General features: G+C 41.7%; 1 protein-coding gene across 3 annotated transcripts in view; it reads left to right on the top strand.

Moving 5' to 3' along the window:
- The window catches only part of LOC122560192 (disks large-associated protein 4-like), a 590,484-nt gene that overhangs the window by 340,014 nt on the left and 226,306 nt on the right, over nt 1-24,164 (top strand). For all 3 annotated transcript variants that reach the window (XM_043710587.2, XM_043710586.2, XM_087994822.1), the window contains one exon: nt 18,317-19,334. In XM_043710587.2, the coding sequence (XP_043566522.1) occupies nt 18,381-19,334 (954 nt within the window). In that variant the 5' untranslated portion in view covers nt 18,317-18,380. The remainder of the gene's footprint in view (nt 1-18,316; nt 19,335-24,164) is intronic.

The following is a 24,164-nucleotide window of genomic DNA, read 5'->3' as shown; positions in this document are numbered from 1 at the left end:
GTGTTCATACCTTAACAATGCTGGGGAGATTGCTGGATTTATCTTGGCATGCAAGAATATCCTTGAAGCTGAGTTACTGGCATTGATCTCCTCTGCAACTTTATCCCCCAGCAGTGGAAGTGTTACCAAGGGGGAATGAAGTTCACAGATGCAGGCAATGCGCAACCTATTTCTTGCATGCTGATTTTTGAGGCTTGATCCAATTTCTAGGAAATTAACTTTGATATTAGATAGGATGATATATCATTGAATCTTAGAATACCATCCCTAGACACTCCACACCATCATTTGATGGTTATTCCTTCTAGCCATTTTCCCGTATAGTAATATTAATGAATCAAGGTACATAAAGTTTTGTTGTTATAAATGGCCAATCCTAGTTTCAGGAAATAGTTGATGCAACCTTTATATTTGCAATGTCTGTTGTCAACACGGGTGGCACGGTGGCACAGTGGATAGCACTGCTGCCTCACAGCGCCAGAGACCCGGGTTCAATTCCCACCTCAGGCGACTGACTGTGTGGAGTTTGCACATTCTCCCCGTGTCTGCGTGGGTTTCCTCTGGGTGCTCCGGTTTCCTCCCACAGTCCAAAGATGTGCAGGTCAGGTGAATTGGCCATGCTAAATTGTCCGTAGTGTTAGGTGAGGGGTAAAGATATGGGTGGTTTGTGCTTCAGCGGGTTGGTGTGGACTTGTTGGGCCGAAGGGCCTGTTTCCACACTGTAAAGTAATCTAATCTAAACATTACCCATATAGCTGTTCTCAGCTGCATTAAAATAATTTTTTTAAACAAGAAACATTTTTGAATAGCTTAAACCATTCAATACTTTGTCAAATGGCATATGATTATCCATAAAAATAGATTCTGACTTGTATAAATATGTGATCAGTAAGGTTATTGAGCTAAGTATCCCATGATGGATCTCAGTTTGATTCCAAACTGTTCTGTGAGACAAACATCCAAGAAAACAGTTACTTAGATTGCTAGATAATGATCTTGTAATTTGCTGTATTGTTTTAAAGGATAATGCAATCGTTATAGATAAGAATATCAATTTATATATTTCTCCTGTAATATAATTTACCATTTTCACTGAACATATTACAGTCACCTCCACACTAGAAAGACAAAGTACAAATCACCGCATTGTTGAACATCTTTATCCAATTCGTAACTCTCAAACTGCTGGCAGAGGCTTGAGCATCTTCTGAATCATTTGACAATCTTGTAAAGTGTGACTTTCAACTCCCCATCATGACATTTTAGTTTTGCATCATAGACACTCTTTGATCTGTTTGTGTTTGGCTTTCTACCCTGTCCCAAAGGGATTCCATGCCATTTCCAAAAGAAGCAATACATCTTTACATTCTGAAGTTTTCTAGTCTTAATATGGACTCAGATAAGTATAAGATGTTGTTAATCTTGAGAGTGTGTAGAAAAGATTTACAAGTATGTTGCCAGGGTTGCAGGGCTACAGGGAGAGGCTGATTAGGCTGGGCTATTTTCCCTGGAGTGTCAGAGGCTGAGGGGTGACCTTATAGAGGTTCATAAAATCAGGAGTGTGACATGGATATAGTTGATAGCCAAGGTCTTTTTCCTAGGGTAGAGGAGTCCAAAACTAGAGAGCATAGGTTTAGGGTGAGCGGGAAAAGATATAAGAGAGACCTAAGGAGTAACTATTTCATGCAGAGGGTGGTGCATATGTGGAATGAGCTGCCAGAGGAAGTGGTGGAGGCTGATACAATTGCAGCATTTAAAATGCATCTGGATGGGTATATGAATAGGAAAGGTTTAGAGGGATTTGGGCCAAGTGCTGGCTTTTGGGTCGAGATTAATTTCAGATATTTAGGCATAGAAGAGTTGGACCAAAGGGTCTGTACAATTCTACGGCTCTATAAAACTTGCACTTTTCTTATGATTGAGAATGATGGTAATGATCAGTGGATACTGGGGTAAAGTGGATTTGTGCTTGAGGGTATTTTCCTTTGAGAAGAACTTCCATGCTGAAAGGGAGGGCATCCATTTGTAGCAGGTCTGTTTGCATTTTCCTCCTTCGGCTTTTGCATCCCGCTGTGTTGGGCTGGGTTCCTTTTCAACATCAGGCTATTTACCTCACGCTGCCTCACATATTCACACATATTGCTTGCTTCCCTTGTTTCTTTCACACTGCTTCCAATTATGTGGTGCCATCTCAGCATCTAACCATCTCCTGTTTATTTTTTTTAAACTGATCACAGGTCATTCTGCTGATACTGCTTGTCTTACGTATATATTCTCTTTTATGTTCCTTTTATTGTTCCTTTTCGTTTTTCCAGTTCTGCTGCAGGATTTCAAACATCATTGGTCTCTCTGCAGTTGCTGGCTGACTAACCTGTGCTGTTTTTGCAGCACTTTCTGTCTTTGTTTCAGATTTTTAGCATTTGTCACATTTTATTCCACCACAATGCACAGTGGCATTTGGAAAATCAGTGGAACACTTTATATCCCATATTTTATCTCAGTGACAGCACATTTTACTGCATTCTAATTTCAAGTGCCAGTTTATTTAACAGTGTAGGATGATGTTTCCCTAGTTATTTGAAGAGCAGTGATTCATAAATTAGAACAGTATTAAAGCACACTTTGGAATGGTGATGGAGAAAGCCTTGGATCACTGATGATGCAATGTCTCTGCCAACAATATCAAACACACCTGCATTCTAGGTTTCTACTTGGATTTGGCAACCTCGTCAGAGCTGGACATGACTCTGTATCAGGTTCCAGTGCATTCTCTCTAACATGTTCTCTTCAGTCTCTGGGGCAGGAGCCTTTACCATTGTCTGAGGGCCTCAGGAAATGAAAGACTACTCTCTTGGACACTGCTGTGACCAACCTTTGAGAAAAATTGTAAGGACATTGAAAACACAAGGGTTTTCTTTAGTGTTTTTGTAGAACATTTTTGTTCACTAGCAATGCAAATATTGGATAAGAAGTTGTTTCAGCTTGGTTCGAAGTCACATTATGAAAGCTCCAGGAATACGTTCAATCAGACCATTAAAAAAAATTACATCTGCATGTTTCTTTTCATTATCATTTGACTTTCTGTCATCACACTTTGTTAATTTTATTTACTAAATTGTAACATGGCCGTACGTGTCATGGGATTTGCTCACGTGAACCTGATGGTTCTTTGCTGCATGAATTCTATTTCACTCCCAGAGGTGGAACTGCAATCCTTGTTTTTTTGATCCTTAGCTGTTGCATCCTTATTACCATGTGACTGCCACATCTCAATTCAATGTTTCCTCTCTAAAGACCTTAAAGCAGTTATTTCTGAGATTGTTGGCCTTTTTTCTCACATCTTCACATTTGAATCACTAAAATTTGGCTTTCATTCGGCCATAGCACTGAAGACAAATGATATATCCTTGTCGCTTCTTCCTGCGTTACATGCTTTCCACTGGGGTCATCATCTGGAGACATGAGGTCAGGTTCTACATTGAAATGACCAGACCCAGCTCCAACTCTCTCATCACTCTTTCTACCCATTGACAGTCTCTGTACATTCAGACTGCTTTTCCAATGTAACCTTCCAATGAGGTACAATTTCCATACATTGAATAATGTGAAGACCTGAGTCACCTCCCATCTGCCACGTTCAGTAAAATTCAGCTTTTTACAAATCATGTTCTTTGCATCCTCACCCACTGATCTGTGCTGATCTCAGTAAGTTCAAAGTTCCACCAACAGCCCATGTTAAAAATTTTCAGGATTTCAAAAGGTCCCTATCACTTCTCAAGCCCTGCAGAAACCCTAAGAATACACTATACGTCTGTTTGTAACCTTGGATATCTCTCCTTTACCATCCCATCAATGGCAGCCATGCTTCAGCTGCCAAGGTCACACATTCTGGAATTTTCTCCCGGCACCCTTCACCTTTCCATCATTCTCTCCTCCTTTTAAGTGTACATCAGTGACCAAACAGTTGAGTACTGTACCATAATGTCCTGCCTTGCTTCAGTGTTCCAGTTTGTCTGTTTCATTTTGTCACGTTAAAGGCTTTACATAAATGTAAGATGTTTTACATATTGTAGAAACTTTCACTGCAGATATGTTAGGGGATATTTACTGAATCCACACTGTTGGTATGAAGCCTCACCCAACAAGATTACAATTTGATTAGTCGGGGTACACTTGACAATTTGCCCACAGTTTATTTGAAGCTTGTGCACATTGCATTCCCGAGTTACTGATTTGCAAGGCTTGATGAGCAACACTGCCATCAACAGCACAGATCTGGAAAATTAGCCCTTTTTAAAACTTAAGCTTCATCAATAAATCCAGTCATTTTGTTTTCGACAGGCAAGAATTGAACTGCAAGCGTTTTGGAAAAATTCTACAATTCATCAAAACTTTCTAGCCTATAAAACACGACTCCATTTACTATTACCAGCTGCTACTTTGAGGTTAGAATCTTATGGCCTCTTTCATAGTATGAAAGTAGAAGGGGCAATGAATCAGGCAGGATGGTGATGTGTCTGAACCCCATCTCTGCCACAGAGGAAAGGTCCAGTCTCAGACTTCTTACCCCTCCATTTTTTGATGCCCTTAACTGGGCAAGCAATGACCACTGGCTGTGATATGACTGCTGTGGCGGACAAGTTTATTGACATGTGGCAAGTGCAACAAGTGAAACTGTGCAGCCTACTTGTGGACAGTCAGGGAGATGGATCTCTTTTACAAATGCACTGTTTGAGGGACATAACATGGAAAGGGGAGGAAGACCAGTGAGAGCCACTCCTATCCTTGCTGTCGACACATTCTTGTATTCCAACTCCTTGTGGCACCCATTGTGAAACCTCTGTACTTAGCTGCAGCCGGTGTCACTCCTTGCCATGTTAATAATCATTTCAAAAGGCTTGGAATACAAGAGCAGAGATGTACTGCTGAGTCTGTGTAAGGCACTGGTCAGACCATATTTGGAATGTTTTCAGCAGTTTCGGGCCCCATATCTAAGCAAGGACAACCGGTGTCGGAGGAATCCGAAGGATGTTTACAAAAATGATTCTGGGAATGAAGAGGTTGTCACATGAGAATGGTTGTGGACTTTGAGTCTGTACTCCGTGGAGTTTAGACCGATGAGGGAGGATCTTATCAAAATTTATAGAATACTTTGAGCGGACGTGGAGATAATGTTTCCGCTTGTAGGAGAAATTAGGACCCGGGGGCACAGCCTCAGGGTGAAAGGATGACCCTTTAGGACTAAAATGATGAGGATTTCTTTTCAACCAGAGGAAGTGAATATGTGCCACATCATTGCCACAGAAGGCTGTAGAGTAGATGGGCAGGAGGCTGGAAAGTTGATGTTTCGGGTGTAACCCTTCTTCAGGATTAGATTACTTACAGTGTGGAAACAGGCCCTTCGGCCCAATAAGTCCACACCGACCCGCCGAAGCGCAACCCACCCAGACCCATTCCCCTACATTTACCCCTTCACCTAACACTACTAGCAATTTAACTTGGCCAATTCACCTTCCCTGCACATTTTTTTTGGACTTTGGGAGGAAACCGGAGCACCCGGAGGAAACCCACGCAGACACAAGGGGAACGTGCAAACTCCACACAGAGAGTCGCCTGAGGCGGGAACTGAACCCAGGTCTCTGGCGCTGTGAGGCAGCAGTGCTAACCACTGTGCCACCGTGCTGCCCACCTCTTGATCCTTCTCCACCTCTTGATACTGCCTGGCTTGCTGAGTTCTTCCAGCCTCCTGCCTGTCTACTTTGGATTCCAGCATCTGCAATTTTTTTTTGTCTCTAACAGAAGACTGTGGAGGCTATCACTGAATGCATCTGAGAGAGATAAATAGATAGATTCTTGATTAATAAGAGGATCAAGGGCTACAGGGAGAAGGCAAGAGAATGGGTTGAGAAACCTGTCAGCATGATCGAATGGTGAAGCAGATTTGATGGGCCAAATGGCCCAATACTGCTCCAATATCTTGTGGTCTTAAGGTCTGAGGCCTCTCTAGCTATCATTTCAGTGGCAGTCACAGATTCCCCAGTGGCACTGCTGTTGAAAAGGGTTGTTACCCTGTCCTTCACTGGCTGCCCCTATAAGCCTGACAGCTTTGGGAGGGTCTGTGGACCCCATGTCCATGATCCCAGGGGAGGCCCGCTGCTGGCCATGTGTGTACTAGATACCAATGGTCTTCTTGGAGGCAACATCAGTGTCTTACTGGTTGTCTAGCAGATTGCATGATCTCTAATGCCTGCAAAACAAATTAGTCCACATTTAATACCAGACCTGGTTTCTTTTAATATCTAAAAATATTTAAGGAGCGATTTTATTGTAAACTAACTAATCACCTTCAAATGCATTTAGTAAACTAAAAGATGTGTGGAAAGGAAAGCCAAATTCTCAGAGATTTACTATACAGAAAGAGTTGAAAGAATTTTAGGATTGGGAATAAGAGAATGAAAAATAGGAACAATTTTATAAAGAAAATGTGAACATCATTCTCTCTCCCTGCAGTATGCAACTAATATAAAAAGAGATAAAGCTGTCAATAACATGACACTGGCACAGAGCATAGATACTTTACCACAAACATCATCTTTTTGAATGAGAGAGTGCATGATATTGCTAAGGATTCATGAGTGAAGGTCAAAACAAACTGTAAAGAATGAAGGTGCTATCCCATCAGTCATTGGTAAAGATCTATAAGGCAGCTGACCCAGAAGTATTTTATTTTTATATACAAGGTGAATGGCTTCAGTTTTCTAATGATGTCACTGGAGTCTCGTTATAAAGTCTAATCTTTTTTCACCATGACTGATGAACTCTTTCAGCTGACATATTGAACTGAAATCGTGTCTGCTCTCCCAGTTAGCTTTAAATGATCCCATGGCACTAATGGAAAAAGAGCAGCTGTGCTATGACCAACATTTATCTCACAACCACCATTGCTGCAACAGATTGTCTGACTACTTTGCTCATGGCTGATTGTGGGACCTTGTCATACAGAAACCCACTGCCATGCTCCTCCACATTTCACCAATGCATGAAAAACACTTCATTGATTGAGACATATTTTGGAAATGCAGAGGACTTCAAAAATGCCTGTTCGTTCTTGCTTTAAATTGGCCACTACATACCCTATGCACTGAATAGTTTAAAACTAGCTTCATAACAATATTGTTACAATAATAGTCTGCCAGAAAATGGGTCATTAGGAAAAAAAAGATTTAATGAAGCAGATTGGGAAAATGAATGTATTTTGGAAGTTTTCTTTCTCCTTGAAGTAAATGCTATGACATTAGCAATAATTCTTGTTCAATGCAGGGTAAAGCCAGTGAACCCTTTCCAGTAAATGAGACATGCATTAAAAAGAATGATGATGTGCTGTGTGAAATCTGCACAACTCACCTGAGTCATCCTGCTGATATAATCCGAGTAAGACTCCCAATTTAATGCCAGTGATATTTATGGAGAGGTTTTTCTATGATGCAGGTCAGTACAATAAAGACAGGCCAAATTAAAGATGGTCACTTTGCCCTCCTATTTTCAAAGCAGTCACTTTAACACTAACGACTATGGCCTATATAATAGAAAATCATATTGCTACCATTGTCAGGGACATTACGAATGGACCAGCTATTATGCCTAATGAGTGCATAATATTAATTTCACTGAAATTGTACACTTGCAGCATAAAGATGAGGAAAATATGTCACGATTGATGTTAGAGTAGTAACTTCTGAATGCTGGATATATTTCAAATATTATTGTTTTGTTCTGTGTCACTTATGTCAATGAAAGGAAATGTACACCATATTGTTTTGGGTTGGATTTCAGATTGTGGTGAGGGGAGGGGGAAAGTTTTACATGGAGAAGTGACTGAGATTGAATGCAGGTGGATTCTGATACAGGCACAACAGTGGAAGCATTTTTGGAAGCCAGCATCAACCAAAAGTCTAGCCTTTATTCAGTCATGCTTTTTTTTAGATTAGATTACATTACAGTGTGGAAACAGGCCCTTCGGCCCAACAAGTCCACACCGACCCGCCGAAGCGCAACCCACCCATACCACTACATTTATCCCTTACCTAACACTACGGGCAATTTAGCATGGCCAATTCACCTGACCTGCACATCTTTGGACTGTGGGAGGAAACCGGAGCACCCGGAGGAAACCCACGCAGACACGGGGAGAACATGCAAACTCCACACAGTCAGTCGCCTGAGGCGGGAAATGAACCCGGGTCTCTGGCGCTGTGAGGCAGCAGTGCTAACCACTGTGCCACCCATCTGCTAACAGATGAGTTGGCAATTTAAGTACACTAATGAGGTTGAAGGATCTAACTGCAACTGGCTGGGCTCCTCACACCTTGGGAAGTCCATCAGCTGCAGCAAGACAAGGACAAACTCATAGTCCAGTCTTTGTGGGTCAGGAGAAGGAATGCTAACTCTCAACCATCCAAGCTGCACGCTCATGACAGCCCAATCCTGGGTCAGGATTCTAAATTCCCTGCAGGCTCAAAGCCAGCCCCTCCCCAGGGTCAAAATTCAGACTTCCTCTGCAGTGGCTAAAGATGATTGATCTGAATTTAATTATGTTTGTGTGGTCACTGATCTGTATAATTGTGCTTGATTGCTTAAACCAAGTGACCACACACACACACACACACACACACACACACACACACACACACACACACACACACACACACACACACACACACACACACAGTTCTGAGGTGTTTAAAGTTCCATAAATAAATTAGTTGAATTGAGAAATGAAGCTATTCCTGCATTACTTTGAGAGAAATCTGATAAAACATATGCAGCTATGCAGTGACTACAAAACAAATGGTGATGAGGATATTGGACAACAGTTTAAATTTACATGATCATATATTTCTGCACCAGCGGAACCTCCTACACCCTTGGAGCAATGATTTCATGGCTTGTTACTTAATGGCTTATTAGAGAAACAGTCTTGAGTATAACAGTAAGAAAATTATATTTGTACATTGTCTTGATCTAGAAGGCCTTCAAATATTCAAGCAGCTCACAGAAGATGTGTCTCCATTTAATAGCAGTAAGACCTAACTTTGGAAAAAGACCTTAGTAATCCAGATGGAACCTACCATGTTAGATCGCAAGCGGTTACACAGGAAACTCATAGTTACAGATGCAACCTACCCCAATTACTTCATGTACAAGGATTATGGACAAGGAGAGCTCAACCATTTGTTCGGCATATGCCATCTCTTGGTCAATTCAAAAAAATGCCCACATTATTTAAATGCTCATTAAGTCACAGATTCCCTACAGTGTGGAAGCAGGCCATTCAGCCCATTGAAGAGCATTCCACCCAGATCACCCCCCCCCCCCCCCCCCCCCCCCCCCCCCCCCCCCCACCACCACCACCAACCCTGTATTTCCCACAACTCATCCACCTATTGTGCATATCCCTGGACACTGCAGGGCAATTTAGCATGGCTAATCCACCTAACCTGCACATCTTTGGACTATGGGAGGAAACTGAGGCACCAGAGGAAAACCATACAGACACAAGCAGAATGTGAAACCTCCACACAGGCAGTCACCCAAGGGTGGAATCAAACCAAGATCCCTGGTGCTGTGAGACAGCAGTGCTAATCACTGAGGCACCGTGTCGCAATTTGTGTCCACCTCACATAGAAAAGTGCAGCTAATGATTAAAGTAGAACCATTTTTCAAAGGTGTGTAGAATAACAAAGAAGAAGACTTCATCAGTTTGACATGTGAAAGAAGGGCGTGAAGGGCAACATATCTATAGCATCATAAAATGTGTGGCAGAAGGTTGTCTTAAAGGTTGCAACCTAACAGAAAAGAATTTGCTCACATAACTGCATAAAAGAGCCACAAAAAGGCACAATTAGAGGAGAGACTTTTGCAGAATGAGGTTTCCAGCCTCACTTTCCAATACAGAGACATCTGATATGCAACAGAACTTTCAAAAGTGATCAAATGACATGCTGGATGTGGAAACGCTGTTTCCTCTTGTGGGAGAAACTAGAGTTAGGGCTCACTGTTCAAAAAGGAGGGATTGCCCATTTAATATAAACATGAGAAGATTTTTTATTCCCACAGGGATGGAGAGTCTTTGGAATTCTGGTTCCATCACCTTTCAGAGGAGTGAGTCCTTGAATGTTTTTAAGGCAGAAGTAAATAATTTCTTAATAAGTAAGAGGTTGAATTGTTATCAGAGGTAGACAGGAATACACAGTAACCCAATCAGCTTTGAATTTGTTGATTGGAGGAGCAGGGCGCAGGGTTGGCCTGCCCCTGCTCTAATTTATATGTTTCTATGTATCTGTGTGATGAAGACTTTGAGACTCATGCTGTGCTTAAGAGACATAAAAAGCTACATACTGGAGAGGAGAAGATGTCTTTGTGCTGTGGCCAGAAGTCCCCCAGCAATGGGACATTACAAGTGCATGTGTAATAAATGCCCTACCACCAGCAAAATTGACAACTTAAAGGAACATATTAAGATGGTAAAGGTAAAGTCATCACAGTCCTACCAGACCACAAGGCTGTGTTCTCTCATTAGATAGAGAGAGAGAGAGAGAGAGAGACCACAGATATTTTGAGGCCAGGGGGATACAGAATGAATGTGTGGCGGGCATGCGGAGTACACCAACTGTGGAAGAGGGGGCAGAAAAGTACGTTTACATTTCCTTCTGAATGACACCCATCTAATGATGTCACAGAATCATAACATGAGATTTGTTGATCTAATCATAAACATCAGAGACTTTTGAATATCAAGGACCATTTCATTATGTAGAGGTAACAGACAAGTTGAATAAGAAATGATTAATGGGGAAACTATTGGCATGTGGCAATGTCACTGGAGTGGTCAACCAGTATTCAGGCTAATGATCTGGCGATATGGGTTCAAATACCACTGTAACATCAAGTGGCATTTAAATTCAATTAATAATTCTGAAATTAAAAGCTTGTCTTTGTTGTGATCACCGTGAAGCTATTGTTAGTTGTTTAATAACAAAGGAAGTCCAATGTCCTTACCTGGCTGGGTTTACAAGTGGTTCCACGTAAAGGACTTAATGGACCTCTGAGATGACCTAGCAAGCTGCTTCGTTCAAGTGCAATCAGGGATGGACAACAAGTGCAGTCCTTGCTGGCTTCACCTATATTTGATGAAAGAATAAAATAGGTTGTTAATTAGAATTAATTCATTGAAATGATGAAAAAAGGGAGAAAAGGTGTAGTGTTTGATAGTAATTAATCTGGACCAGGTTTTGGGTGGTAGAAGAGTTTGGATCCAAATGGCCTGCACACCCACGCATTTTCTCTCCCATCTTCCCCAGTTTGAGTTCTCCGCACACCCCTCACACACCCATTCTGTCTCCCTCTCCTTCTCGGTCCAATCTGTACCCTCTCCCCTTCCGGGTCCATTCTCCTACCCCTTTTCCCTTCCCCTCACATGCACCATCCCTTCTATTCTCTCCAGTCTTTCACACATAACACATGATGGAACTGTGCAAACATGGTATTTGCTGTGTGAGTGCATATACACAGTCATCCCAAAGTTTCCAGTGTCACCCAATACTGTCACTGACTCCACACAGAAAGATTTGGGCGTCCTGCAAAAACCATATGTGTGTTGAAATTTATTCAAATGTTAAGGTATTCAGAGTTCTGCAAATAAACTGTGTGAGTTTAGAATTAGAATCATCCATGCATTGCTCTGAGATGAATCAGGTAAATAAGACATTTGGTGACCCAGCGAATATATAACGAATGTCAAGGAGAATACACAACACTTCTAGTTAATAATGTGAGATACCCAGCATGCAGAGGAACCCATACACTCAGGTTTACATTGGATGTATGGCCTCTTTCTTCTGGTCAGTCGAAAAGTAACAACTCCAGCTCCTGCTACACTTTCTCAATGGGAAAGAGTAATGAGTCAAATAGAGTTGCCAATCATCTCAGATAGCTTTGGAATATCCAGCAATTAGAATTTATTTATTTTTTTCTTGGTGCATCACGAGTAAGACCAGTAATTGTTTTCCATCCCTAATTGCCTTTGAACTGAATGACTTGCCAGGCCATTTCAGAGGGCACTGAAATTGGACTGTTAATTGAAAATGTTGGCAAAATACCACTCCAGACTCCCACTATCAACCAGTGTGGAATTAGTTCCCATTTTCAGCCACAAAGCTTGGACTTGATCATAACTAAAAAGGTTCAGCCAGTAAAAATCACAAGCAGATCAGCCATGAATTTATTAAATGGTGGAGCTGGCTTGAGCAACTGAACGGTCTCCCACCTCTGTTTTGTATGTTGATCTAATCTTCACTGGAATAAATGTACTGCAGCAAAGCTTCTATGTACTATCCTGAGGTGTCAGTGTTTTATTCAGCTCTTTTGAAACACAAGAATGTGTTTAACATTTTGTCGCAAAGTAGCCATCCCAGATGTCACTTCAGTGCATACTTCTGGGTATTCTGACCCATAGTTAATGGCTGATTCGTCATTGAAAAACTCTTTTATCACAGAACTCCACAGTTTCACAGAGTTTATCACAATTGATTTTTTCTGATATGGGGGGTCACTAATGTGGGTGGAATTTGTCACTTGTTCCTAATTATCTTTGAACTGAGTCGCATGCTAGATCACTTCAGAGGAAAGTTAATAGTCAACCATATTTCTGTCAGTCTGGAGTCTCATGAAGGTCAGAGCAGATAAGGATTTTCTTCCCTAAAAGACATTGGTGTAATACATGGGTTTTTACAATAATTAATGATCATCTCAACATTAGGATTATTTTTAATTCAGATTTTGTTAATTGAATTTAAATTCTACATCACTGAGGATTAACTGGGCCTCAGGATTACGAATCTAGTGACTTTACCACCTTACCACAATCTTCCCTTGACAGTAGTTGTTCATATAAGAAAGCTACAATTTTAGTAAAGCTAAACAATTATTCTACGTCTTCCTTTGTAAAGAAGGCAGTCTGTATTTGTACATACTCTTATCAATGTAGCAAAGTCTTACTTTAAACTAGTTCATACAAAGTCAACAACTAAGTCTTTGAGAATGTATTTTGCATTCATTGGAAGGCTTCTGCCAGAACTTCTGGGAACCGTCTTTTCATTTAATACACAGATCACTCACCCTCAACAACAGTGTGGCTGCTGTATTACTATTATCTGTTAGCAGAAGAGATTGGAAATGAATGGAATTTACTGGGTAAATTAGGGCATTTACTTAGCAAATTTGAATGTATTAGATTTGCAATTTGCATATCTGGAATAAATTATTTGAAATAGATTGTTTGGGATCATTGCCAATTGCATACTTATATTTGGTGTTCAGAGGTGGAATTTCTGAAGTTTGCTTTGTATCATATCAACAACATGAGCTGTGCTGAATACGAATCCCCATAGAGATCCATCTGGACAATAAAAACATAATTTGCTTCGTCTTTTGAGTTTAGATGAAACAGCAACTGTTGAGAGCAGCTGTTTCTGTTACAGTTTGTGACCACTGGTGGGAAATCAAGTACATCAGCGGACGGTCATGCATCTTAATCATCTCCCAACCAGCTTTGCACATTTGGTTCAGGCCATCATCTTCGACATGTTGACATTGGCCATTCTGCAATGCTGTTGTCATCCTCAACTAAAAGCAGGATTTCTGAATGAAATGCAGCAAAGGCTGTATGCCTCATGCACTGGTAAGTTTACAGAGCGACCCCCGTATCCACGGGATCGTTTTCTGTGTTTTCACTTACCCATGGTTTACCATAGCCCGAACACATTATGGGGAATGTGCCAGCATTGGGGACCAGGGGGCTGCTGGGTAGGTAGATATCCCATTTAAATGAATGGGTTTGCTCCTATCTGTGGTTTCGGACTTCTGCAGTAGGTCCTGGAACGTAACCCCATTGGGTACAGGGATGGGACTACTGTATATATTTTGTCATATATTGGACAAAGGGACTATAGTCCTCATTGATTGGTCTGCAGGCTGAAGTGACATTACACTTTTATAGGCCAGCAATGTATTTTTGGAATAAAATCCGAAAGTGGAAAGAGAAACAGATTTAACATCTTGTGTCGCAGAAACAGCATTTTTGAATTATTGAGCTGCACAGGTCCTCTCCCAGGCCTTGGGAATAGCCACTGGCCAAGATGACAAGTTTACACCTGAACAGAAGAATAAAAGTTAGTCAAGAAGATATGATGTCTGATTTTTGACAATGAGTGATTTTTAGTAAATTTACTGGACAACATGAGCTATTAGTTTTTATACAGCTGAAGCAGGTTTCTTTTTTTGCTGGAAAAAAAATCATGAATAGATTATTCAGCCTGCTCAGAGATGTTATTACTTGGACCAGGGACTTGAACCTTGGCTGAGGGGTAGGGACACTATCACTACATCACAAGATCTCCGAAACATCATTGATATAAATTAGGTTTAAACTGAAATCCTTCCCCACTTGTTTCTGAGAAAGGAGTAATAGGATGTGGAATTACTTTTGTCCATGTAATTAGTTCCTTAGCTGTGTGAACAAAGTGGTGCTGAGCACAAGCCAAACAACAGAAAATATGAAAGAATTTAGGGCAGATGGCAACAGACCAATTGCTGCACTATCTCCCAGTGGATAGGTGCAGTTCACATCTCTGGGAGAGAACTTGCACATGTTTGTAGCTGTTCGGCAGCATTGCAGACTTTCTTCCAGGGTAAATACTGCAAACACACAGCCACGTGAAAAATATTTAATAGCTCTGCACTTTGAAAAGACCTGCTGTACACATCAGATTTTACAGTGAGTATTGCCTGATAGAGGGACACTTTGCAGACTTTGGCTTGGATCATCCATGATGATTGCAGTGTCATTGCACTCTGCCATTTGGTATCTTTAAAAGTCCATTGTGAATGTTCATGAATAAGTTGATGATTGGATGAATGGATGAGTGACTGAAACAGTAAGTGGGTGTGTGAGTGAGTAAGATTGAAAGGAGTTAAGTGGGGGAAAAGTAGGGGTTTGAGAGGTTAGATAGGCAAGATGACTAGATGGGTGAGGTGAATAACTGAGAATGGGGTTCATGAGTGAGGAGAGTAGGCTGTAAGGGATTAGAATGTAGGGGTGTAGGTGGGTGAATGGGTACTCAGATCAGGAATGAGGTGGGTTGGGTTGGGATGTTAGTATGTGTTCAGTAGGGAAAGTCCGGTTGGGAGTAGACAGATCAGGTAATCAGACAGCAGGAACAGGTTAGGAATATAGTCTGGTGTTGGTGTGGCCAGGCAATAGTTTGGTCAGGTGTTGGTCATGCATTCGTCAGATGGTCAAAGGGTGGTCAAGTCAAAGATAGTCAGATGGCACAAGGTTTTTCTTCTTGTCAAGGTCCCCTATCCTGGCCTTTGGTGCCTTCTCCACGATCACCGGGACCCAGTCCCAGTATTTCTTGCGGATCCTCTCGCCTCAGAGCGCCGCTTCTCGAACAGATGCTCTTCCTTGTATTGGAACTTCATCCCGGCCCCTGCCGCCACCGCCTCTCGTCGTCTCTCGCCTTCACTCGACGCTCGCTGCTCCGCCCCGGGCCTTCTCTCGCAGGAGCTCCCCGCGGGCTTTCACCTTCCTTTTTTTTCGTGTACTGCCGTTTTATTATTAGTGGGCGGCATGGCGGCACAGTGGTTAGCATTGCTGCCTCACAGCGCCAGAGACCTGGGTTCAATTCCCGACTCAGGCGACTGACTGTGTGGAGTTTGCACATTCTCCCCGTCTCTGTGTGGGTTTCCTCCGGGTGCTCCGGTTTTCTCCCACAGTCCAAAGATGTGCAGGTCAGTTGAATTGTCCATGCTAAATTGCCCGTAGTGTTAGGTGAAGGGGTGGATGTAGGGGAATGGGTGGGTTGCGCTTTGGCAGGTCGGTGTGGGCTTGTTGGGCCGAAGGGCCTGTTTCCACACTGTAAGTAATCTAATCGAATAGTCAGGTCAGACAGGACGATAGTCAGATCATTGAGGAGAGAGCTGGGTGAGGAATGCATTTGGATAGGATAGCGAGATCAAGGGAATAGAGAATGGATAGTCAATATGGGTTGAGGGTTAGTAGAATGTTAGTCAGATGGGGTGGCATTTGAAATGGTCTTTGCTTTCTACTAGGACTATCCAAGGGGAGAAGGAGGTTTGAGCCTCATTGCAAATGGCCTCTTTCAGCACTGAAATCATGCTTTGGGAGGTTGGATTAATAGCAGCTGATTAAAATGCTGTGCCACCTCTGTGAGCTAAGGAGTGGCCATAAACCAAGATGCCCCAGCCTACAACTGGCTAGAAAACTGCCAATAATAGGAGGTGGAAGTTGGTTTTTAAATGAGCCCCTAATTGGCACAACTTGCTGCCAGTCGGAGTCCATGCTGTAAAAGGCTGTGCCAGCAGAAAAATCTCAGGCTCCCATACTTTGCATTGCCCTTTAACCAACCTTCCCATCTCCCAACCTATCTCCTGAGGGCTGGTAACATTCAGCCCTTCATGTCTCTGATGTGGCATCATTACTGTATAAGCCAGAATACTGCAAAAGCAAATAGGGACATTGCTAACCAGCCTCACCTTTTGCAGCTATTGAGCAGACCTGGGGGTTGAAGAAGAATTTAGAAAGATCCTCACCAAACTCTGTTTATAGACCACATTGGAATCACACAACAGGTCAAAGAAATGTGGATTCCCAGTTTACCCAGAAGTTAATTAGACCTTTGGCATCTCCTGCAGTGGAATCCTCAGAGCTTTCTCGACAGCTGAAATAGCTCCTCCCATGACAATTATTTCAAGGAAAATTGCTACTCATTCCATTCTAAACACTACGGCTGATATTAAGTGACCGATAGCTGAGGAGCAACAGTTCCCTAACTTCTCTGAAAGCTGAGCAGGAATTCTCTGAAGTGCAAGGTCTCATCAACATCACCCATTGACCATACTGGCTCAGTCACATATCAAAATATGTGACAGTGTGACCAAGGAGAAATTATATTGTTGCATATTTCAAGAATTATGAAATAATGTTTCAAGAATTATGAATTCAGCATAAGCACTTAGATCCATTCAAATCAGCTGAAGAAAGAGTGAGACTTTTGGGGCTTTGTTGAGGTATTATAGAAAGCAATCATATCAAATATTTATTACGATGGCTTCATGTGATTGGGGAAGGGGAGATAGTTAGTACAAGGTTGATGGTCTACTAAACTGGTGATATTGGGGATTGATGGGTATTAGCCAGGAGCCCGCAACTTGGAAGACAATAATGGATTTTATAAAACTCCAATATGTGCAGTTCTGGGAAAAATCTGTGGTGGAATCTTAAGCTTCTGATCAAATTGAAAATCTGGCTAAATCTGGAGTTGAAGTTAAAAGGTGAAATCTTGAAGACTAATTTTAGATTTATTTGTTACTGATGAAAATATTAGCTTATTGGTGCAGTGTGATCAGTTACTTTCCATGTAATGAAGTTGATTGAAGTTCACCAGTTATTACCTGCTTGTTCAGACATTACGTGAAATAAATCAATTTGTTAGCTTGCAATTCATTTTGTTTCATTTCATAAATTTAACAAAGTGCCAGGAACCTTGGTCTGATCCCTCAATGCCTAGAAAACAAGAGGATGGGTAGTATTGTGTTAGACATTGGAGAGTTGTGGAGAAAACATCCAGCAAAAAGAAGAGCAAATGACTTTCAAAAAAATATGACCTGCATGTAAAAGCAGTTGAACACATTTAAAATTCCAGGTCTCTGACCCTCTCACACAAAGGCTTTCATTAAAGCAATTTGAATGCCGAGTTTTGCTTTTCTTTAATTCATTGCCCTGTACCTAGGAAAGAAATGAGACAGTGTGATACAACTTTGGTTTCACAGTGCAGATAATCATAGTAGCAAGTCACCTGTGTAATAGTTTCTTATTTAATCATTGTATTAACCTGCACTTGACATTTAAATAACATTGTTCTTCACCTCAGTGAAATTTAGAATTGCTCGAGCATCAATGTTAAGATACAATTCTTTTCCTGAATTAATATATGTTGCTGAATGTTAACACCTACTTTCCTTTCCTTTCCTGTGGAGTATTTTTCTATTTCCATAATTATGCAACAGTTACCTTAATTTAAGAAACTCTTTTATAACTTAACATTAACTAAAGACAATGAAAATGAATGAACTGTGAAATACGAAGGGAATAAAATGTCTGAAATTTTAATGGTGTTACGAGAAGGTTAAGGTTGGCCATTCAACTTATTTTCTTTGTTGTTGCCCTTACCTGCAGGCTCACCTGGAAAACTGCTACCTATTCCTGAAACTAGAGTTATGATATTCGAACAGAGACAGCCATGAAAGGGTTAGGAGGCAATCGAAGCCGTCACCTTTCTGACAACTGTGAACCTACAAGTGACCAAATGTATCCAACCACTACCCCAGAAAGGAATCCCTATCTGCTGAGTCCAGCAGATACATATCAAATGGAACATCATCGCTTCCCAACTACCAGCACTCTGCAGGGAGACTGCCTCCTTCCGTTGAACAATCAGATTGCCAGCAGCACCTTCCCCAGGATCCACTATAACTCACACTTTGACCTGCAAGACGATTGTAGTTTCACCCCCAATACTTCTACAAGCAAAATCAATCGCATTCCTGCTAACCTGCTGGACCAGTTTGAGAAGCAGCTGCCTATTCACAGGGACGGATTCCACACTTTGCAATTCCAGAGGGGCGATAACAAGCACCGGGCTGAAAGTCCTGGTCGGATACGCCATCTCATGCACTCTGTGCAAAAGCTCTTTGCAAAGTCTCAGTCTCTTGAGGCCACCGGCAAAGGAAGTGTGAATGGGAGCAAATATGGTTCAGACGACTCCAAGCAGAGCAAGAGAAGCAAGAGCAAGGACCGAAAATTGGAGTCAAAACGCAGAACAAGAACAAATATATCAGGCTGGTGGAGTTCAGATGATAACCTGGATAATGACAACATAAACTACCGGAATCCGATGAGTTTAATGACACTTGGGAGACGCACTGACCACGGTCCTGCCAAATACTTCATGAATGCATATAACACAATCAGTGAACATACTCTTAAAGCTTCAAAGAGCAATAATGACTTGAAGTGTTCACCTTGTGTGAATATACCAATAAATGCTGACTCAAAGTACATAAAGAGGGGTTCCTGGTCCACACTGACCTTAAGCCAGTCTCGAGAAGTTTGCCAAAAATCATCTGCTACAATGGACAAAGCACTATTGAAATCCAAGTCATATCATCATGATCTTGCTTCCCAGTACTTGAAGGTAGGTGACATGTTTTGAAGGTTGAGGTCTATTTCAAATCTTCCACAAGCAAATCCCACAATATCTTTTATTCATTTTGCAAATATCAAATTACAGCTTTACGACTCTTAGCAGTACTTTATACTATATTGTATATTTCACTTAGGATCTAAGAAATGCCATGAATATTAATCTAAAGACTGTCGAACAACATCCAATCTTTAGTGTGCACCTCTCATCTGACAAATATATGGAATAATCAGCTAAGACTGTACTCGGAACAATACACAGTAGGGTGGTTTCAGGGGATCGATGTTGCCATTTAGTGAAATTTCTTCCACATTCCACAGTTTCTCAAACATAACTGTGCACTGATCCCATTTAATCCAATTAATAGAATTCAGTGGCAAATTAAAGGTTTCATTAAAAATGTGCAAAAATAATATTAACATGCCATGTTATAAGAGTGACAATTTGTCCTCGGAAATAACTTCTTACCTGCATACCGCTGAAGGATGACATAGGTCAGCCTCCCTCATGATGATTTCCTCAATTTTATTACCGAAATATATAAGGGACAATCTTCCCACGAAAACCAAAAACTTTGTTTCAAAAGGAAGACTCTGCCAAACTTTACGGGTCATCAGACATTTAATTCTCTTGGATGTTAGGGAGTGAGGATGTCCTGCTTCCAATCAAAAAGCCAGCAGTTCTCAACTCTATTAGGAACTGTGGCTGGAACTGCAGCCAGTATCCAAGCAAGCGTGTCAATGGTAGTTATTAGGCCAAGGAAGTAAAGTATCCACACAGAGGCCAGACAAGCAGACCTTGGCAAGAGAGCAGAAATTGCAAAGCCAGAAGCAAGGTCTTCAAGAGGAGGTGGCTCTTTCTGCCGGGCAAAGAATTCCCAAACAGGAATACCACGACTCTCCACCAATCGTAAAGTCAGCAGGATTTAACTGAAAGTCTAGCTAAGTGGCATGGGCAGTGCTTGTTATTCATGTACCACCTCAATTGGCTAAGGGTAAGTGGGCTGCCACCCTGCCTCTGATAAAATCTCAATAGCGGCAGGTAGACACTGGGCATGTTGGGCTCCCTGGCAGCCTACCCAATTTTATGCTACCCTTCCACCACCCAACTAGGAGGGGGATAAAATTCCAGCTTTTGCATCCAAGAGTTTCCTTCTGTATTTAGAAAATGGTGGAAGCTGGTGATAATAGACAAACTGGCTATTATACAACCCATTCACTCTCCCATTTTGCCAATTTCAGACAATCTGCAATGGCCAGTTTTGTGCACATACCTTGAAGTGAAAATTACCTCCCAAGGTAGTTAGCATTCACATTCTATAAGATTGCTAGCTCTGGTTGGACATCTCCCTTTTTGTGCAATATTTGAAATTGTAGTACATGCCTTCAATTGCGAATGACATTGCGTTTATCTTATAGAGATTGTGTCCCCTGTAGTTCAATGATTTTGTACTGATTTTACATGAGCTGCTATAGAAGTCCTGAAAACCAGGAGGCCACCCATGATGTAAAGAAGGTACACAGGCGTAAAATTCATACAGTGGTGTATGCATTGTCACGAAAGCAATTGATTTCACATTGATATAATTTGAACAAAGCAGATGTATAATCTCAGCATTAATTTCTCCAGTCCAGTGGGAAACTTTTATGTAAAAATAGTATTTATGCATCAATTGCTGCAACTCAATCAAGGTGCTCTAAAATATAAACCTTCATAATCTTAACTCAGCCATTATCTTTGCACCTTAAGTAATAACATGGCTGGCCAATGAAATTCAGACTACTATGTGTTTGCTGCAGGCTGTTAATTATTAATTGCTTGATGAATGAATATTTATGATATTTTTCTGTTGCTTGAGAAAATATTTAATATTTCAGTAAATGCAGAGGGTAGGATAAGGTCTAAATTACTCGTTCGTTTTAACTTATTTTCTTTTTCCACTGATAGTTTTTGGAAAGTAGGATTTTTCTGGGCAAGAGGAGAAAAAGATCTCCAAGGTCACAGATTCACAAAGTTGTATTTACCTATCATAATATTATCAATATTTACGGTGCATAAGCAGACTATTCTGCTCATCATCTCTGTGATTTTTCTCTGAAGCAACAACTTCTTAATGCCGAATCCCCGTCATTTCGCTGCAGCAATGCAGATATTTTCCTCTCAGATAATGATTCAAATCCCTTTTGAAAGCCTCAATTTACACTTTCTCCACCACACTCTCAAGTAGTGCATTCCATATCCTGACTACTCTTTCTGTAATAACATTTTTCCTTATATCACTATTCCTGCTTTTGACAAGGAATTTAAGTCTGTGCTTTTTAGTTCTGAATCCTCCCACCAATAAGAACAGTTTGTCCCCATCCACTCTGTCCAGTTCCCTCACAATTTTGAATACTTTTGTCAAATCTCCTCTCAATGTACTTTTTTCCATGCAGAACATTCCCAAATTCTTCTATCTTTCCATGCAATTGAAATTCCTCATCCCTGGAAATGTTCAGCACCCTGTCTAAAATCCCCAGGACCTGATCAGGTGTACCCTAGAACTCTGTGGGAAGCTAGAGAAGTGATTGCTGGGCCTCTTGCTGAGATATTTGTATCATCGATAGTCACAGGTGAGGTGCCGGAAGACTGGAGGTTGGCTAACTTGGTGCCACTGTTAAAGAAGGGTGCTAAGGACAAGCCAGGGAATTATAGACTAGTGAGCCTGAAGTCGGTGATGGGTAAGATGTTGGAGGGAATCCTGAGGGACAGGATGTACGTGCATTTCCTGAAGAAGGGCTTATGCCCGAAACGTTGATTCTCCTGCTCCTTGGATGCTGCCTGACCTGATGCGCTTTTCCAGCAACACATTTTCAGCTCTGATCTCCAGCATCTGCAGTCCTCACTTTCCCCTCGATGCATTTGGAAAGGCAAGGACTGATTAGGGATAATCAATATGGCTTTGTGCGTGGGAAATCATGTCTCACAAACTTTATTGAGTTTTTTGAAGAAGTACCAAAGAGGATTGATGAGGGCAGAGCGGTAGATGTGATCTATATGGACTTCAGTAAGGTGTTCGACAAGGTTTCCCATGGGAGACTGGTTAGCAAGGTTAGATCTCACTGAATACAGGGAGAACTAACCATTTGGATACAGAACTGGCTCAAAGTAGAAGACAGAGGGTGGTGGTGGAGGGTTGTTTTTCAGACTGGAGGCCTGTGACCAGTGGAGTGCCACAAGGATCGGTGCTGGGTCCTTTATTTTTTGTCATTTACATAAATAATTTGGATGTGAGCACAAGAGGTATAGTTAGCAAGTTTGCAGATGACAGCAAAATTGGAGGTGTAGTGGACAGCGAAGAGGGTTACCTCAGATTACAACAGGATCTTGACCAGATGGGCCAATGGGCTGAGAAGTGGCAGATGCAGTTTAATTCAGATAAATGCGAGGTGCTGCATTTTGGGAAAGCAAATCAGAGCAGGACTTATACACTTAATGGTAAGGTCCTAGGGAGTGTTGCTGAACAAAGAGACCTTGGAGTGCAGGTTCATAGCTCCTTGAAAGTGGAGTCGCAGGTAGATAGGATAGTGAAAAAGGCGTTTGGTATGCTTTCTTTTATTGGTCAGAGTATTGAGTACAGGAGTTGGGAGGTCATGTTGCAGCTGTACAGGACATTGGTTAGGCCACTGTTGGAATATTATGTGCAATTCTGGTCACCTTCCAATCAGAAAGATGTTGTGAATCTTGAAAGGGTTCAGAAAAGATTTACAAGGATGTTGCCAGGGTTGGAGGATTTGAGCTATAGGGAGAGGCTGAACGGGCTGGGGCAGTTTTCCCTGGAGCGTCGGATGTTGAGGGGTGACCTTATAGAGGTTTAAAAAATTATGAGGGGATGGATAGGGTAAATAGGCAAAGTCTTTTCCCTGTGGTCGGGGAGTCCAGAACTCGAGGGCATAGGTTTAGGGTGAGAAGGGAAAGATATAAAAGAGACCTAAGGGGCAACCTTTTCACACAGAGGGTGATACGGGTATGGAATGAGCTGCCAGAGGAAGTGGTGGAGGCTGGTACAATTGCAACATTTAAAAGGCATTTGGATGGGTATATGAATAGGAAGGGTTTGGAGGGATATGGGCCGGGTGCTGGCACCTGGGTCTAGATTGAGTTGGAATATCTGGTCGGAATTGACGGGTTGGACTGAAGGGTCTGTTTTCATGCTGTACATCTCTATGGCTATGACTCTAATGCCTTCACGTTTTCCCTCAAATGTGTTGTCCATACTGGACTCAGTTTTCCAGCTGAGCTGAACACATATTATGTTCAGGTTTAATGTGACTTCCTTGCTTTTCTACTCTTTGCCTCGATGGATAAAGCTTCCAAATGCCAAATATTTTCAACTGTCACCGGTGTTCTGCCACCTTCAATGCTGTGCCTAAAATCACACCCAGATCCCTCTGCTTCTGCACTCATTTTAGAATTGCATCCTTTATTTTGTATTGTCTCTCCATGTGCTTCCTAAGCATCAAATTCCCCTCTGCATTAAATTTCAGTTTACAGTTGTCATAGAGTCATAAAGTCATAGAGATGTACAGCATGGAAACAGACCTTTTGGTCAAACTTGTCCAAGCCGACCAGATATCCTAAATTAGTCTAGTCCCATTTGCCAGCACTTGGTCCATAACCCTCTGAACCCTTCCTATTCATATACCCATTCAGATGCCTTTTAAATGTTGCAATCATGCCAGCCCCTACCACTTCCTCTGGCAGCTCATTCCATACATGCACCATCCTCTGCGTGAAAAAGTTGCCCCTCAGATCTTTTAAATCTTTCTCCTCTAACCCTAA

Source organism: Chiloscyllium plagiosum, unplaced genomic scaffold (assembly GCF_037043375.1).
Source record: "Chiloscyllium plagiosum isolate Xiang-an unplaced genomic scaffold, Cpla_swu_hap1 HiC_scaffold_15, whole genome shotgun sequence".
Classification (NCBI taxonomy): Eukaryota; Metazoa; Chordata; class Chondrichthyes; order Orectolobiformes; family Hemiscylliidae; genus Chiloscyllium; species Chiloscyllium plagiosum.
The sequence above is the reverse complement of the archived record's forward strand: the minus strand, read 5'-3'. Positions and strand labels throughout refer to the sequence as shown.